The sequence below is a fragment of the Eurytemora carolleeae genome, unplaced genomic scaffold, assembly GCF_000591075.1.
Source record: "Eurytemora carolleeae unplaced genomic scaffold, Eaff_2.0 scaffold23, whole genome shotgun sequence".
Lineage (NCBI taxonomy): Eukaryota > Metazoa > Arthropoda > Copepoda > Calanoida > Temoridae > Eurytemora > Eurytemora carolleeae.
In genome coordinates this window covers 78,284-97,454 of record NW_019396045.1, presented here as the reverse complement: position 1 = coordinate 97,454, position 19,171 = coordinate 78,284, and the positions used below count along the sequence as shown (strand labels likewise).

The window sequence follows — 19,171 nt, the reverse complement described above, 5'->3', positions numbered from 1 at the left end:
TATCCTTCCTGGGGGTTTATAATTCCACTGGAGGGATTCAGATATCCTTCATAGGGGTTTATAAATCCACTGGAGGGATTCAGATATCCTTCCAGTTGTTTTATAATTCCACTGTAGGGATTCAGATATCCTTCCAGGTGGTTTATAATTCCACTGTAGGGATTCAAATATCCTTCCAGGTGGCTTATAATTCCTTTGGAGGGATTCAGATATCCTTCCATGTGGTTTATAATTCCACTGGAGGGATTCAGATATCCTTCCAGGTGGTTTATGATTCCACTGGAGGGATTCAGATATCCTTCCAGGTGGTTTATAATTCCACTGGAGGGATTCAAATATCCTTCCAGGTGGTTTATAATTCCACTGGAGGGATTCAGATATACTTCGAGGGGTTTATAACTCCACTGGAGGGATTAAAATATCTTTACTATGTGTTTATAATTCCATTGTAGAGATCTGAAATTATAAACCCAATGGATGAATATCTGAATCCCTCCAGTGGATTTTTAAACCCCTAGGAAGGATAACTGAATCCCTCCAGTGGAATTATAAATCCTTAGGAAGGATAACTGAATCCCTCCAGTGAAATTATAACCCCCTAGGAAAGATATCTGAATCCATCCAGTGGAATTATAAACCCCTAGGAAGGACATCTGAATCCCTCCAGTGGAATGTTAATCACCCTGCGTAAAGTTTTAAATTGGTAAAACGCATTTTTTGAAACCCCTCCAGTGAAAATAAAATCCCTCCGGTGGTCTCCAGTAGAATCGAAATCTTACTATACGGACTTCTTTGAGTCGATGTATTGGTTTAATTTGATAGACCGCATTTAAAAAACTCGTTTAAAGGTAAATCAGTTTATTTGGCAAAGAAAAAAAACATTTGTAAAATTTGCACAGAAAAGGAATTCCATGAATGTACAAGACTATTATCCGTACTGCAATCTTATTTTAAGTACGTCTATTCCATTGTTAGTAACCCTGTATGTGTCTTGTTTCGATCGTATATATTCAAATACTCTATTTGAATGATTTATGTATTTATATTCTATTTTTATTACTATAATGAGGACTGATGACACTAGGAAAAGTCAAATTATATATATTTACTAGAATCAATCTGATAAGGCTTATCATAGTTAAATATTGTTTTTTTTTCTATAAATAGCACGCCCGTTTAACAACGGTCAAATTAAAAGCTATGTCTGATCTCAGGAATGAATGTTGATATCCATGTTTTTGTTTTGAAAACTAGGGTTAATGAAAAACTACGAGAGGAAGGATGTAAATCAACTTTTTTTGTCGATTCCCCTTAACCAATAGAAATAGTATGGCGGTAACATCTATTCTTCTATCTCATTATCCAATCAGAGTTATGAATCCTTCAATTGGCGCAAAGGTTTAGGGTGAGTTAAATGCAAAGAGAATAGAATATATATTAGAGAGGAATTTAGACAATCCTTTGTTATGAATTTTGTCAGTCCCTTTCAGCCTGAAGTGTACAAGTGTTCAAATCATGTAAATGTTCACAAATTATATGCAGTAAAGTACATTAATACAGTATGTTCCTTAGACTATTCATTTCAATTTCGAATTTTTTAAAGCTGGTAAATAAACTTGATAAAATGATTTAGGTGAATAAAAAACATAATTTGACTTACAGTTAAAACGGAAAATCATCGTTTGTAAAGTGAAAGTCATAGAGTCAATGAGTAATGATCATTGATCAATTATGAAACCAGCCTATTTCATAATTTGGTTTTCTTTTAATATTAATTTTAGATTTTCTTTAAAATGATGTTCCAGGGCTCAAAAGGTTATATAGATATGTGAAGTACACCTACAGTATGAAAACAGTACAGCAAAAATAATGGCCGTTTTACACTTTTTTCTAGTAAATTCCCCTCTAATAAATGTTCTATTCTCCTTGGTTAAATGTGTATTGGAAAGCGTTTATATATATATATATATATATATAATAAAGGCTGTTTTATAATTTCATCCTTTCATAAACAATCACATCGTCATGTCAACCAAACATACTCACTGGAACTAGTCTTGGGCATTTTATACATTATTTTAACATTCAAGGTTTTTTCTCTTTCAGCTATAGCTTCACAAAAATTTTAAAGGTAGCCGCTCAAAAATAAGCAAGTAGCCCCTCACAAAAATCTTCAGGTAGCTCAACAAAAAATTTACAAAATGTTTAAAGTCTAAAGTAAAAACAAGTCGCACTTCATTATTGAAACATTTTAAAAATCATTGAGGTCTAAATGATCCACTTTAAGAGTAACAGTTTTTTATGTGTTTATCTTCTCAGATTTTTGGAGCCGAACCAAAAATATTATCGATCCTCTGCACTAAGTTTGGAATCTAGTCTTTTACTTAAACTTTAACAACTGTGATTAGTGGCAGTCACGAAAGTGACGTCTCTAGACCAAGTTCCACCCCTTCTCGTACTGCAGAACACGAAGATAAAAACTAAAACGAATAATTCTACTGTAAAATAATTGTATTTAACCATACAAGAATTGTTTAAAACGTACTTTAAACGTAGTTTAGTTTAGTTTAGTTTAGTTTAGTTTAGTTTAGTTTAGTTTAGTTTAGTTTAAAGCTTAGTTTAGTTTAGTTTAGTTTAGCTTAGTTTTAATTTAGCTTAGTTTAGTTTAGTTTAGTTTAATTTAGTTTAGTTTAGTTTAGTTTAGTTTAGTTTAATTTAGTTTAGTTTAGCTTAGTTTAGTTTAGTTTAGTTTAGCTTAGTTTAGATTATTTTAGTTTAGTTTATTTTAGTTTAGTTTAGTTTAGTTTAGTTTAGTTTAGTTTAATTTAGTTTAGTTTAGTTTAGTTTAGTTTAGTTTAGTTTAGTTTAGTTTAGCTTATTTTAGTTTAGTTTAGTTTATTTTAGTTTAGTTTAGTTTAGCTTAGTTTAGTTTAGTTTAGTTTAGTTTAGTTTAGTTTAGTTTAGTTTAGTTTAGTTTAGTTTAGTTTAGTTTAGTTTAGTTTAGTTTAGTTTAGTTTAGTTTAGTTTAGTTTAGTTTAGTTTAGTTTAGTTTAGTTTAGTTTAGTTTAGCTCTGATTCTAGGGCGGGGGATTTACCGCAAAAAGTAGTGTTAATTTATTCCTAAATAATCCAAAGAATTCATTTTATAAAATGAGGAACCTAATAAAATATATTTTATCTCGCCCACAGATTTTTTTAGGCATGGGCATTTTCCGTTGGAAAAAATAAGATTCATAGAAATAGTAACTACTTTACTGAACTTCAGAAAAAAGGAAAAAATTTGAAAATGTTAAAATTCTCATGGATTTTCTACTTTTCCATTCTAATCTCCCCAACCTTGGGCAAAGGTAACATTTGGATATTTTTTGATGCAAGAAGGTTTGGTAAATAAAATTTTTTTTACCAAAATTTGAATTTCCAATTATTTAGGTTTCAAAGAATTTATTTCCCAAATTATTAGTCTCCCATTTATTAGATACCATAACAGTGGACACCAAATTTTCGTTATCAAAAATCCACACATCATTTTCCGTATTTGAAAGATATTTGCGAACTAATGCTATAGTAAAAATGGGTCTGAAAAAATTGGGTTAGAAAAAGGTTAATTAAGGTTCTAAGAAATTATTTTTTTATATGAAATAAGGATTAATTTTATAGCTGCTATATTTTATTTTAAAATATCACTTAATAAAGTAGGATGTAACCCTTTTTTATTCATCGTAAATGCAAAAAATAACTGTAATTAATAACCAACTCCATAAATTGTTCTCAAACCCATAACTATCCAGATACAATTTGGTTTCACTTAGCTTTCAATAGCTATCAGTGTCAACCAGGACACAAACTCGTAATGGACCAACGCCAAGTCAATTGGCCCAATCAGCTATCAATGTCTACACGGACACAAGCACATAATCGATCAACACCAAACCAATGGGTGCGATTAGCTATTAATGTCTCTCCAGGGACACAAGCAAACCAATGGGCATGATCAGCTATCAATGTCTATAAGGACACAAGCACATAATCGATCAACGCCAAACCAATGGGTTCGATCAGCTATCAATTTCTATAAGGACACAATCATATAATCAATCAACACCAAACCAATAGGCATGATCAGCTATAAATGTCTTAAGGACACAATCACATAATCGATCAACGCCAAACCAATGGGCCCGATCAGCTATCAATGTCTATACGGACACAAGCAGGTAGTTGATCAATGCAAGACCAATGGGCGCAATCAGTTATCAATATTTCCTTAGGGACACAATCACTAAATGGGCGAGCTCAGCTATAAATGTCAACACGAACACAAGCATGCGATTATCAATGCCAAACCAATGCGCACAATCTTCAACTCATTCATTTAGAACAAGGACATGATTACTCTCTCGTAGTAATCAAAGCGGAGTCTCTATATCAACTAATGTATTTGAGGTTTATATGTTACAAGTTAAAGTTAACAGACGTAATTACAATTCCTACGTCGTTATCTATATCATATGATTCAGACACTCATGTTACATAGTTAAAATAGGCGCAATTAAGATGTATGTCGTTGTATATCACATGATTAAGCTATTCATGCTATGTATTTATTTGAAGCACAGTTGAAATGAATAATGGGTTTTACGTAGAAGTTTACAAAAGTAGATAGATAGTAGTGCACAACGTAGTTTAGGTTTACAGATATTGTGTTACACAATATTTATTACATACCTTTCTCATTGTTGGTGAAATAAAGGTTTAAAGAGTAGTGTTGCTAATCAATAATCATGCTATGCAGATATAAAACATATATAGATATTTAGCATTTTTGTTCTGTCAATTTTACTGGAGAAATTAGGAAATTTCGTCCAGATTTTAGTTTTTTAAGTTAAAACCAAAATTGTCGAAATCTTAGGGAAATTATTCATGTCTCGGCTGTAATATTATTAAAAGCACAAAAAGGCAGACCACATTTTTGAAATGCCAAGACTAGGGGTATTTTGTGAATACCAGCTTTAGAATTCTACTTCTAAAATCTGGCTTACTAATAAATGTTAAAATTATTTTAAAGATCGAAGACGACCTTCAAGTTGTCTTAAAAATGTCATGTTTTGTAGGAAATCCTGTACCGCACTTTAAAAGAAATGTCACATAAAATTGTATCCCTTTCATTTATTACAGTGATAGGCGATTATATCACTCAATGAAGACGACTTTTTATATAAGTTTTGAGAAGCTTTTTTAATTGACAGCTTCTCTTTACTTATATGTTTATGCTGTTTAACAGCTTAATATAAATCAAAATTTAAATCGAAAGTCGTCTTCATTGAATTGATATAATCGCTTACCACTGTATGTTATATGTAGATTGCAAACAACCATCTAAAGGAAGTAATATGGACTGGAACCAGGATTCTAGAAAAGAAGGAGCAACATTTACAGCAACATGTCACCCTGGGTATTTCTTTGTACGATTTTCAAAAAAATATTCCTCTAAATCTGCTACTTGTATGAATTGGCGCTTTGGTGAATATTGGCAATACGATGATGGCACTACTGGAAATGACGTTGGGGACTGTGAAGGTTTATAGTTCCTTTAATACTTCTACTATACACTGTTATGAGGACATTTTTGCATTACATAACATATACATATCAATCAGTTTTATGAATATACTGTTTATATAAATTCTGATGGAAGGATATCTTTTGCAAAGTATAAAACACTAGGCTTGTAGGGCGCTTCGCGCCCATTTTCTTTTTCAACTTTTAATTGTGGCTTTATCTGCATCTTCTCTTTGTATAGAATAAAAAGTTTTTTTTTAATTTACGGAGTTCATAATATTTTTTCGCGCATTTTGCAAAATTGTACAAAATTAAATAATTTAAGATAAACATATTACATATTAAAGTCTGATTGGCCATAAACCTTCCCTGGGGCCACGTGAGGTCCCACGCAAAATTTTGCCAGATCGGTTTAGCTGTTTTGACGTTTATGGGATACAAACAAACAGACAAACAAACAAACAGACACACAGACAAGTTAAATTGATATATAGATAATGTTGCTACAATGCAAATTCAAATCATGTGTTGAAGACTTCTTTTCTTATTAGTCACTAAAAAAACACTCTTTTTGGCATTGTAGCACTCACCGTAGTTAAATTTTGAAAATTTTGTACATTTTCAAAATTCTGGAACATTCCTGATCTTTGAATATTAATCAGAATCAAACTAGACTTTCTTTCTTAAAAAATTTAGCATGTACTTTTGGCTAATGCCCACCTATACACGTAAAAGAAATTCGGGTTGGAAACTAATTTTAATTTTATAATTTTATATGTGGTCTGTTTTTTTTAATCGACATACATTTTTCGTGGATTTTCCCCGCTTTGTACTAAGTTTGATTGTAGTATAATCATTCTGCCTGGGCTTCATATTTTTTGGTAAAATATCTTTTTCGATATAATCTTATCTCACTTTAACCAAACATTCCATATCTAAAATTCACAATTTAGGTTTTGGTACCTTCCAACCACCTAAAATATATGAACAATCCCTCTATTAGAATTACTAAATTATTTTCATATAGTTTTGATAGATTTGATCCAAAATATTAAAGGTCCCATAAATATTTAATGGCCTTTGTACTTATTTTTCATAATTAGCTTTTCCACACATTCCAATGTTCAAGGGTGTTTTAATATACAATGGAATGGTAGAAAACTTGAAAACCATGTTTCGAAATAAACAATGTTGGTGACTCATAGAAATAGACAAGTACAGAAAATGTAAAAAAAATCTACTTCTGTATTTAGCAAACGGCTGCTCTCCTTCAATAAATCTGGGAAGGCAAATGACTTCAGATATCTCCTCTTCAAGAACTGATGAGGGAAATATTTTTACAGCCACATGTAATACAGGGTATGCATTCTTCAGAAGTTCAGGAGGTTCATTTACTACCTACTAAAGTTGGAACCTGTACCAAGGGAAGCAGCAGTTATTACTGGAAGTATGATGATGGATCTAACAGCTTGGGGGATTGTGATAGTAATTATTTTTTTTCATTTTAATTCACTTTCATTAATTTTAAACATTTTTTTTTGTAATTTATCAATTATCAAAGAACTTTTTAAAATAACATTTGGGTGTATGATACTCTGGTTTACCTTATCCAATCCTAACAAAAACTATCAAAAAAAGTCATAACTAGTACAAATAATGTTTTTGTTTAGTTTTAATGATTTGATAACTTTAGTCCCGAAAACTTTCCACTAAAACCTATTATTTCATATTTTATTTATTAGCTTTAAAATTTATTTCATGAATGAATAAAAAAATCAACAAAAATATGTAAAAGAAAACTTAAGGTTGAAATGCAGTTTCAGATTTAATGCTTTTATACAGTGTATTAGCATTTTTATCATATTTGGTGTAAAATCTTTGCAAAACAGTTACTCGCATAATTTAGCATACTTCTGTTTTCAGGAACCGGCTGCTCTCCTTCCATAAATCTGGGAAGGCAAATGACTTCAGATATCTCCTCTTCAAGAACTGATGAGGGAAATATTTTTACAGCCACATGTAATACAGGGTATGCATTCTTCAGAAGTTCAGGAGGTTCATTTACTACCTCCAAAACTAAAGTTGGAACCTGTACCAAGGGAAGCAGCAGTTATTACTGGAAGTATGATGATGGATCTAACAGCTTGGGGGATTGTGATAGTAATTATTTCTTAATTATCAATCAATTGAACTTCATATTGTCCTAATAACATTCCGTAGTTTTAAACCTAAAGTGAACATGTTCAGTTAGAAATTTTTGAAGAAACATTCTTGTACAGAGAAATTGGATCTTTTAATTATCAGAAAAAAATATTAACATCCGAAAAAATGTTTAAAAAATAACTAATATATCTATTTTTAAAAACATTACACTGTAAAGCTGAAATAACTCTTGAGATTATGAAATATGGTCTACTAATTAAAATATAAATTTTAGCTGAAAACTGTCCCTCACCTCTACCTCTTGGTCAAGAAATGACTTCTGATTTCACTTCTACACTCTTTAGAAGTCAGTTTACAGCAACATGCAATACCGGATTTGCATTCTTCAGAAGCTCTGGTGGAAATACATTTACAGCTTCTACAACTAAAACTGTGACATGTAACTATAGGTCCTCCTCCTCTACCACTTTATGGGAATATGATGACAATACCAGTAGTTTAGATAACTGTATAGGTAATAATTAAGAACAAATTGAACCATTAATTTATCAGTAAAAACCAGATTTTAAAACTTAATTGCTTTTATTTTAAATTTCACAATTCCTAATTCCCATTTGTAAAATTATAGAATCTTATTTATTTTTTTTTAGGCGCGTAAATAAATATTTTCTGGGAGGGGGGTAAATTTTAACATTGCTATTTTTTTAACCCCCCTAGATTTTTTACCCCACCCCCTAGACCATGTACAACCCAAACCATGATGTATATCAAATTATGGGTTTTAGTAGTTTTAGCTAGATTTCATTTCAGTTTCTCAATAGTTTCTGGAATTAACAAACTCTTTCAAATAAAAGGCTCCCTTTAACCTTTTGCCTTAATTTGTACCCTAAAGGTTGTCCATTTTAAAATAGCAAATCCACCAATATGAAAAATGATGATCAATATATATACACCACTAGCTTTTCTGCTATTTCATTTATTCAATGAGGCCCCAACCTATATTTCAAGCTATATTCAATTCAATTGCCAATTATCAAGGCAAGATCTACGCTCGTATGTTTCAAATAGAACCAAAGCTATGTTCCAAGCTTAGTATTCTTCTAAAGCTAAGTCTCAATCAACAAACTTTATTCAATATCAAAAATTACAAAGTTAACAGGAATTGACGTAATTCAATTCCAGCAATGTTATTGATATCACATGATTAAGACCATAATTTTAAGTATTTATGTATTTATCGCACAGTTAAAGTTTAATGGTACATATTAATTGGATTAAAGAGAATAGATGTAAGGCAGTTAATCTATCTCTGTCCATATTATGTTAGGTATTCAATTAAAACACAGTTTCAATGAATAATGTCATTGTCCTAAGTTTGGAACATTAAATCATTTGTAATGTACAACATACTGCAAGTTTACAGAATATCATGTTTACAAGTTTTTTGCTTCACATATATTCTACCTGGGGTTTACACTACTTATAGGTGCAAAGATTTAGGGATTAGAATATTTGAGTTTGCAGGCAAAAACTCAGTTCCAAATCTAGAGATGTTTTTTTTTAAGAATATATAAATGATTATTCCTTGTAATCATATCTGTAATTAAACAAGGTACTTAACAAATTTTCTTTGGCGCTCCGCGCACACATGAAAAGAACTGATTAACTTATATCATTAATTTTATAGTTGTTGAAAGTATAAATTTTTAAAAACACAAGAAAAAAACGATTTGAATTGAACACAGCCAAATCTGCATGCAACAACTGAAAATTTCCTTTTCTTTGAAATCAAACCAATAAAAAAGTACTTTTATTTTGAAAAGAATTTCTAAAGGTGGGGGGGGGGGGCAAGTCCCCCCAGACCATTACAAAACAATATTTTGCCCCTCCCTAGCAAAAGTACTAATTGCGCCTCTGGCCATTGTGACGTTTATGGGATACAAACAGACAAGCAAATTAAATATATATTAGATTAAGGACATGAAAGAGGAGTGGATGAAAATGGTACATAGGTTCTACATCAAAAATTACTGTGCCAATTATAATTAATCTTTAAGGGCCTTAAAGATGACAGAGAAAGCTTTTGGAGCTAGTTTTTCTCATCCAATCACCCAGCTTAAGTTTAAAACTGATGAGTGAGAGCGTTTTTTTTTCTAAAGTATAGATATATGTTAATTTCACTATATGAAAAGAGAAATATCTTACTTTTTAAAATTCAATTCTTAAAAATCTTGATCTTTTAACATTATATTTTGCCCCCCCCCCTGAAGAGCTTTGTTCCTAAATTGACATACAGTGCAAGTACGTTACTGCATTAAATACTTGATTTTTCCGTAAGATTTATCAATGTTACTTTCTTAGGTTGATTAGTAATATTATCTGCGAGAACGGCAACATTTTTAAAGCATTTTTCCTCTTAATGGTTATCATGGACATGGAGATCGGAGATCAAGTTTCTAAACGGGGATGTTCATGTCCCCAAGATTCTAGGGGGGGGGGGGTAATTACCCCAAGTATTAGAGGGGGGGGGGGTAAGTAACCCCAATTACCCCTTTTATTAAGGCCTTTTTTTCGTTTATCTAAATATTGTTAATCTGGTATTATTTCCACTTAATTTATATATTAACCAAAAGGTTTCCACACATAAACAGTAAGAAGAGAATCAGAAATCTTTCTTGTTTTGTTTGTCAATTGGAGCAGCTGGGATGGAATTAAAATGACTAATTAAATATTTTAATTGTATTTTGTACGGTACTAAGCTTCCAGTTTCCAGGCGGGAATAGAAGAGTTTAACTGTTTTAGAATACTGTTCTTCTCCAATTCCCACAACACCTGGACTATCTACACTGACTAATTCTCTGGGTAATGGGAAAAATATAGTTGGTCAAGTACTAACCTATACTTGTAATACTGGATATGAGTTCAAGACTGCAATTCCTGCCAGCTCAACTAGTCAAGGTTAGCTTTGAACAAACATCATAATCAGATCCTGAGTTGATGATTGAATAATAATAATTATCTATTATTTTAGATCCAGTACTTACAAATGTGATCAAATCAACCTGTACTAGTTCTGGAAGCGTAATTCGACAATGGGTTTTAGACTACAGCCCATTGCCAGCAACTTGTGAAAGTACGAAAATGTATTTTAATTTCTAGAATTTATAAAGTAAAGTTAAATAAAATCCTTAAAAAATATGATTTTAATATTTAGAAATTGTCTGCCCTGACCCTGGAACATTGTCAGTTCCAAATGGAATAGTCTCAAGTAATACTGTGGTTGAATATCAAGATAACATCAAGTAATTAATTAAAAAATTTAAAAACTTTAACACTCGTTGGGGATTCAAACAAATAGTTTATTGATTTTCATAAAAAATTAGCAGTGATGAATTTAATTCAATTGGATGTCAACCTATACCTTTTTTCATTTTTTTGTTAACATTTTCTTTAATTAATAATTTTTAAACACTAGACTCCCAAAAAATTGTTTTCAGTTGGGAGTGTAGTGATAAAAGATATTATTTGAAAAAGAGTGGTTCTTCATCAACATCTGCGATAAAAACATTTACATGTAGAAGTGATAAAACATACTCTGAGAATATTGGGGATTATTCATGTGTCCCAAACTTTTGTGAAAACCCTATAATACCAGAACAGAGTCTTAACTTTACATATTTCTGGGATAATCAATACATAAACATGGGTTCTGACTTTACATACAATTGTAACAGTAATCATGCTCTTGAGGATAATGTTGATAAAAGATCTGATGCAGATAACTCTATCAAAGTCAGATGTAACTTTAGTGGAGAATTAGAATATCCCTCACCTTGGCCACAATGCTATGATAGAGTTTCCTGTGGATCTCCACCAGAAATACCAATTAATGGAACCAGAGTTTGGATTCAGAAACCTGAAGGTGATACTTTGTATGAAGCCAAGATTAACTACACCTGTAAACCAGGTTTCAAGTTTGACAACAATAATGATGGAACTGGAGATACTCCATATGTTGAAACTGAATGCTTGTGGAAAAAGTCTTGGTCAAAAAACTTGCCAACCTGTATAGCCACACATTGTCTTGAGCCAGCAACTCCGAACTCTTCTCTGAATTTTAATTATTCCTGGGATCAAGAATTGGTTCCTGTTGGAAATAATTACACATATTATTGTCAATCTAATATGGCCATTGAAAGTGCTACTAACAATAAATCAGAAGCACTAAACTTTGTTCATATGAAATGCAACTCAAGTGGTGAATATGAATATCCATTAACATGGCCTCAGTGCTCTATGACAATTCAATGTAATTCTCCAGAAGAAGCTCCCATTAATGGAACAAGAGTCTGGATTAAAGGTTCTGAAGGGGATACAGTTTATGAATCTAAGATTAATTACACTTGTAAACCAGGATCTCAGTTTGACACAGATGAAAATGGATTTGGAGACACCCCATTCCTGACAACAGAATGTCTTTGGAAAAAGTCATGGTCAAAAAAGCTACCAACCTGCAAAGTAACTCACTGCCTTGAGCCAGCAACCCCAAACTCTTCTCTGAATTTTAACTATTCTTGGGATCAAGAATTGGTTCCTGTTGGGAATAATTACACATACTTTTGTCAGTCTGATATGGCCATAGAAAGTGAAACTAATAATAAATCAGAGGCATTGAATTATTATCATATAAAATGTAATCCAAGTGGAAACTATGAATATCCTGTGATATGGCCACAGTGTTCTATGACAATACAGTGTGAATCACCACCAAATGCCACATTTAATGGAACAAGAATATGGACTCAAGGAACAAACAGTTCTACAGTTTATGGAACTAAGATAGAATATTCTTGTAAACGAGGATCTCAATTTGACACAAACAAAGATGGATTTGGAGATAGTTTAACTATAGTAAATGAATGTCTATGGAAAAAACAATGGGGCCCTTGGCCAGTTCTTCCACTTTGTAAAATAACTCACTGCTTGGAACCAATAACACCAGGGCAGACCTTGAATTTTAACTTTACTTGGGGTAATGATATGGTAGCTGTAGGGGATAATGTGACTTACAACTGTCAAACAGACATGGTTTTTGAAGCTAACACAACCTTAAAATCAGAATCAATTTCATTTATCAATTCTACATGTAACCCAGATGGAACTTATTCTTATCCTACGATATGGCCACAATGTTCAGCAACCATTTCTTGTGGAATTCCACCTCTAGTACCAGTAAACGGTTCTAAGATTTGGATTAATGGAACTGAACCAAATGATACCTATAATACTGGTATTCTATATAAATGTGTAAATGGCTCTAAATTTGACACTAATGGTGATGGAATTGGTGACAGTGATAATGTAACAGTTGATTGTCAGTGGAGGAAAGCCTGGAGTCCTTGGCCTATTCTTCCTAAATGTATTGTAACACATTGTGTTGATCCATTCCCCATACCTGGAGATTCAGATTTAGAAGAGGTTAATACTGGTTGGGTTCCTATTAAAACCTTAAAATGGTATCAATGTAAGGGAAAACTTCAAAATGGAACAAATACTAAATTTTTTGAATCAGACAGATCACTAACATCCTTTTCAATGCTATGCTTGTCCAATGGATCCTTCAAGTTTGATAATTTGAGACAAAACTGGCCAACATGCTTAAGTACTGTACATTGTGGGCAACCCCCAAATGCAACTGAAAATGGAGTTAGAACTTGGATAAATGGTATTGAATTCAAAGAAACTTATGGCACAAAAGTTTCATACCAATGTGTAAAGGGTTCTCAGTTTGACACCAATGGAGATGGTAAGGGAAACAGTCTTTCCATTGTAACAGAATGTATGTGGAACAAAACTTGGACTCCTTGGTCTGTTTTACCGAAGTGTGTTATAACACATTGTGTTGATCCTTTTCAAATACCTTCAAACACATCTTTAGAGGAATCATCTTCAGCTTGGACAGAAATAAACAAAAATAAAGAATACAGATGTTCTAGAATGCAGAATGGCAAGCACACACAGTTTTTCCAGTATGATCGATCCAAATCATCTTTTTCAATGAGATGTCTAGAAAATGGAACATTTGATTTTTTGAATAGTACAGAGAACTGGCCTATTTGTTTAGAAGGTAGATTTCTCAAAAAGAATTTTTTTTGTATTCATTGATTAATGTTCAGTTAGATCCAATCATTTAAATGTTTACTAGATATTGAATGTGAAAGGCTTCCTCCAAATATTCCAACTGATCCAGAATACTTAGAACCTGAAAATGATGGAAAAGTCCTCATAAATAAGTTGGATTACCCGGTAGGAACTCCACATAATCTAGTTTTCAGATCAGACAGAAATAATACAGAGATTGCAAGAAACTATATGGCGAATCTGACGTAAGTTATTTAAGTTTTTTGACAATGTTTTAAGAAATTAATTTTAACTTTGTCTGTATAGGTATTACTGTGGATCTGCTAGGCAATTTTTGGATAAAAGCGGTGTTCACCATGATATCCATAGAATGACTTGTCTTTGGGATAGAAACTGGACTGCAACCAATGTTCTGGACCCTTGTGACTGGGTTCAGTGTCTAAAGCCTCCAAATCCACCTACTTTTACAAACTTGAGGGTAACTGATTGGGATGGAGAGCCCATTAATTTTGGGGATAAGATAACATATGTTTGTGAAAAAGGATATCAATTTGAAGACGACCAATACCAGGTCAGTATTTCATATCAATGCCAAGATGGATTAAAACCTAAAACAATCCGTGGGTTCTTTAATACTCCTGCAACAGATGATCAATGGCCCAAATGTACCAAAGGTAATGATAAATAGAACATTTAATAGACATTTTTGAACATCAATTTATTCAGGTCCTCTTTGTGTAACCCCACCTAATCCACCATTTGAGGGATCAGTAGAAAATACTCCAATTATATTTCCAAAGGAAGCGGAAGAATCTTGTCATACTGATGGGTCTCAAGTGAACATTAAGTGTCCATCCTTTCTAAATATATATATAACCTCAGGTTATTATGGAAGAGTTAAAGACACTAACATTCTTTGTGATGGAAATAAAGATTCAGTAACACTGAAGGAAGACTGTGTAAATCTACAGGTAATATAGAATTTATTGGAATTTAAACATTTCTATGATATTTCTTGTTATAGGTTGTTGAATCCTCTAGAACAACTTGTATTTCTAAATATAACTGTACAATCCCTGTTGTTACAACAATCCAAACCTGGAAACCACCTTGTGACAAGAAACAGAAGAATCAGTTAATGTTAAATTATGTTTGTGGTAGGTGTTTAGTTAGTAGTATCCCTTTCTAGTTTAAAATAACTGTTTTTCTAGTTCGATGTAGGGATTGGGATATTGATGCTTTGGATCTAAATTGTGTCTTCAAAGCATTGACGTTGAACTTATGGAGAACTGCAGCAGATCTTATAGATGTAACTAAAGAAGATATGAAAACTATTCTTGTGAGCGAGCTTAGCAAGCATTTGGACAATAGTAAACACTCCTTACAAGATTTAAGTGACAGGTTATTTAATATTTTTTTTAATATTTCTGTACTTAGATTTTTCAAAAAACACTTTTAGTAATGCTCAACTTTTAAAGGGAGGTAAGTAAGACTGACGGTTCACTATGCTCTCTGGCTTTTATGCATCTAGCTCTTGTGGATTCAATTAAAACAGAAAGCCAAATGAAAAATTTATCATATGATACAATGAAGGAAGTTATTGTGGAAGAAATAATGAAAGTTAAAAACCTCAATAGTTCAACTTATGATGTTAACCAGAAGGATGAAATTCATCTGAAAATGTTTAAACAAGGTGAATTTGAATTTGAAACCATGATAATTTTTTAAAAAAGAAACATGAAAACATGACAACATAATAAGCTCTATGATAAACTGTATCTTGGAAATAGTATCAATAGAAATCAATATTTAGTTGTATGTGGTGACATACCAGTTAAATCTAACTCAGTTGGTTCCATTCCAACTCTGAATGCTGGAGATTCTGAAGAAAACAGAAATAGAAGAGTATATGGAACTAATCTTAGGTAATTATATGAAAGATTAAAAAAACTGTTAACAATCTTGATGTTTATTTGTTAGATATGAATGCGGTGTAGCCAGAAAATTTTTAAGTAAGGAAAGTAAAAAAACCTATGATGAGAGATGGATGACCTGTAATTGGAATACTAGCTGGACACCAACAGACACCTTGGAGGAGTGTGTTTGGGTTCAATGCATAAATCCACCAATGGTAAATTTTTGATTAATCATATTCAAACTTCATGATACATAAGATATGACATCAGAAAATCATTTTACTGTAAAGATATCAATTTTGCACTCTAAACATATTTCAGCCTCCTCCTGGAAGTGGGATGTCCTCTATGTGGGACGGAAACCCTGTTGAGTTCAATGCTGGAGTTGGTTACAATTGCACCAAGGGTTTATTCTTTGAGATGAATCGGGATTTGCTCCAGTGGAATCTGACTTGTCTTCCAGATGGATCCTGGAAAGTGCCTGAAGTTTGGCCAAGATGTTTAGCAAGTAAGTAATCCAATGTGTGAAATAAATATTTATTGGATTCATCAAATGTTGGAATCAACTTTTTATCAACATTTCAGAATTACCAAAATAATATTGTCTTTTGAATTCGGGCATCCAGTTTTCAAAAGAGCTGAAGAATTTAGAGTCATGGTTCCAGGAGTCAAGGGTGGGCAAATTGGGTTCATTAAATTAACTTTATATTAACATTTCAGAATTACTAAATAATACTGCATGTTTGGAATTTGGGAATCCAAAAGAGCTTAATAATTTAGTGGAAGGAGTTTATGGCACCAGGATTCAAGGGTGGGAAAATTGTGACAAAGCCTACATTTTTGAAATATTAAAAATTAGTTAAAGATGAATTATAATCATGCATTATGTGATGTAGCTAAACCATCTAATGAATTCATTAGTTTATTTTATTTAGTTTGTTCCCTAGAATCCTGAATATTTTCCAAGAAATTTGTTAACAAACATTGAATATTCTAGATGTAAATTGTACGGAACCACCACCACGCCCCTCTTCAGGAACCTGGGAATGGAATCAGTCATATTCATACAAAACTCGGATCCAGTATACTTGTGGACCATTTGGGAAGTTTAAATCTTCAAGTGGAGCCTTAGAGGCTTCTACTATAGCAGAATGTAACTGGAATAAAACTTGGACTCCTCAGAAACTAGATCCTTGTCAGGGTTAGTTCTATTCTATCATAAGTGTTACGGATTGAATGTTTTATCAAATAAGTTCTGATCTTTATTGTTGAATATTATTGTTACATATTGTTTTTTTTATTTTGGCACTTGTTATAAAATTTCCATTTAATCTCTTTTGATTTAATATACCTCTGTATTTGGTCACAACACAAAAAAAATGTTGTTCTTATGTATATTTAATTGTAAAAAAACCATTTTCTGTTTGAAGCTACACGATGCCAAGATATCCCTGCCCCTCCTCGAAGTTCTGGACTTGTTTATAAACCAGATCCTAAGAATCCTCTCCCTAACTCAGGTAATATGATTTAGACTTATTCAGAATTTACTGCAGAACTTATGAACCATATGTTCCTGAGATATAAATAAATAGCCCTCTATTATTGTAGGTGTCTGTCTATACAGTCCTGATATTCCAGCCAAGCTACCATTTCCAGGAGAAAGCTTTTGTTCTAAAAACACCAAGCTGATGATAATTGGAAATATCCCTAAAACAGTAAGATCTGTTCCGGCATTATTGGTTGCTTCTAATATGAGCAATGAAGGTATCCATATAAACCTAAACTTGAAGAATAAGGTTATAGAAAGATACAGTGTAGTTAATGGAACTAAATCCTCTATTGATGGATTGCCTGGTGATGGAACTAGTATAGATTATGATGAACCCTTTGTTCTAAATCTCAGCTGTGATCAAGATGGATGGATTCTACAGATTAACAACGAACCAAGTTATCTGACTGTTCTACATGCTGTACCAGTAGATAACCTTACAGAGATCAGAGTAACTGGTGATATTGTTGTCAACTATATTGGAATTGGAGATAAAGGTAAAACCGGAGAAAGAGATTGCATAGTTTTAATAAATTGCTCAATGTTTAAAAATGAAGGATTTTTGACCCAACAATTGATTAAAAACCAGAAATAAAATTCCAGAATCTTTGAACTTCAATAAATCAGTTAAAAACAGTAAATTAGATGCATTAAACTGATCTTAGCTAAAACCTTTAGATCTGGTCATTTACTTGAAAATTGCCAGTCATAGCTGATGTTATGATGTTACCTGTTTTTTCACAAGTAGTGAATTAATTCATATTTATAAGGAATTTAAACCCCCTATATTACAATATTACAATTGTCTTTGATCGTTAAAATAGTTTCTGGCATCCAATTATGAATCTAATTTAACATATATGATTTATGAAAAAATAATCACAAAAAACTATAGTCCTGCACCTTTCCTAAATGTGGAATAAATTCCTTTCATTCAATATCAGCCTACAACATCTTTTATTTTTTCATGTTCTTAGTTAATGTTGTTGTAATAACAATACTAATGATATCATTATTTATAGATCAAGATCCTGTACCTCCTGTTGGGTTTAACCTGACCTATATTTGTTGTAATAACAATACTAATGATATTATTATAGATCAAGATCCTGCACCTCCTGTTGGGTTTAACCTGACCTATATTTGTTGTAATAACAATACTAATGATATCATTATTTATAGATTAAGATCCTGCACCTCCTGATGGATTTAACCTGACCTATATTTGTTGTAATAACAATACTAATAATATCATTATTTATAGATCAAGATCCTGCACCTCCTGTTGGGTTTAACCTGACCTATATTTGTCCGGAGGGACAAGTTTTTGATAGAGATTGGTTTGCCACTCCATTCGTTATGCTGACATGTCAGGTAAAGAAAAAATAGAGAATTTACAATGCGTATATATATAGGATCTTAAAATATTGAAGAAACACCAGTCAAAATTAACATGTAAGGTATAGAAATATGACACTGAAAGAAAAATTGAAATAATTAGTACATTACTTATGAAAAGTATAGTACACTACCATATTAAATGGATATATCGACCTTAGAAATATTCTTCATCATAGGTCCGTAGACGGTAGAGATGTCAACGATAGTGTAACGTAACGTAAAATGTATGTTTTTGTACGTTACGTTACAATAATGTGTAACGTTTGGATATATTCTATATAACGTGAACGTTAAACGTTAACGTTATAGGAGCTCATACCTAACGTTAACGTTAAACGTTAACGTTAGAGGAATATACCCCCAACGTTAGCGTTTTGTGGAAATGTAACGTTATTTTTCTAATATCTACAACTTTTTTGACCATAACGTAAAGAAATGTTTT

The 19,171-nt window shown here is 32.1% G+C and overlaps 2 protein-coding genes across 2 annotated transcripts in view; both read left to right on the top strand.

The window, feature by feature from the left end:
* The first annotated feature begins 6,969 nt into the window (after positions 1 to 6,969).
* Positions 6,970 to 11,028, top strand: LOC111702262 (uncharacterized). The gene is made up of 6 exons (XM_023473901.1): positions 6,970 to 7,044; positions 7,483 to 7,719; positions 7,997 to 8,236; positions 10,525 to 10,680; positions 10,754 to 10,855; positions 10,937 to 11,028. The coding sequence occupies exons 2-6, from the start codon at positions 7,521 to 7,523 to the stop codon at positions 11,026 to 11,028; spliced, it is 789 nt and encodes a 262-aa protein (XP_023329669.1). The 5' UTR covers positions 6,970 to 7,044; positions 7,483 to 7,520.
* Positions 11,029 to 11,232: 204 nt separating this feature from the next.
* The window catches only part of LOC111702255 (uncharacterized), a 17,758-nt gene continuing 9,819 nt past the window's right edge, over positions 11,233 to 19,171 (top strand). Inside the window, exons 1-14 of the mRNA XM_023473889.1 lie at positions 11,233 to 13,849; positions 13,928 to 14,108; positions 14,170 to 14,537; positions 14,590 to 14,834; positions 14,888 to 15,020; positions 15,075 to 15,264; positions 15,342 to 15,556; positions 15,677 to 15,788; positions 15,844 to 15,994; positions 16,101 to 16,287; positions 16,777 to 16,980; positions 17,210 to 17,296; positions 17,388 to 17,825; positions 18,593 to 18,702. Coding sequence (XP_023329657.1) covers positions 11,425 to 13,849; positions 13,928 to 14,108; positions 14,170 to 14,537; positions 14,590 to 14,834; positions 14,888 to 15,020; positions 15,075 to 15,264; positions 15,342 to 15,556; positions 15,677 to 15,788; positions 15,844 to 15,994; positions 16,101 to 16,287; positions 16,777 to 16,980; positions 17,210 to 17,296; positions 17,388 to 17,825; positions 18,593 to 18,702 — 5,046 coding nt within the window. The 5' untranslated portion in view covers positions 11,233 to 11,424. The remainder of the gene's footprint in view (positions 13,850 to 13,927; positions 14,109 to 14,169; positions 14,538 to 14,589; positions 14,835 to 14,887; positions 15,021 to 15,074; positions 15,265 to 15,341; positions 15,557 to 15,676; positions 15,789 to 15,843; positions 15,995 to 16,100; positions 16,288 to 16,776; positions 16,981 to 17,209; positions 17,297 to 17,387; positions 17,826 to 18,592; positions 18,703 to 19,171) is intronic.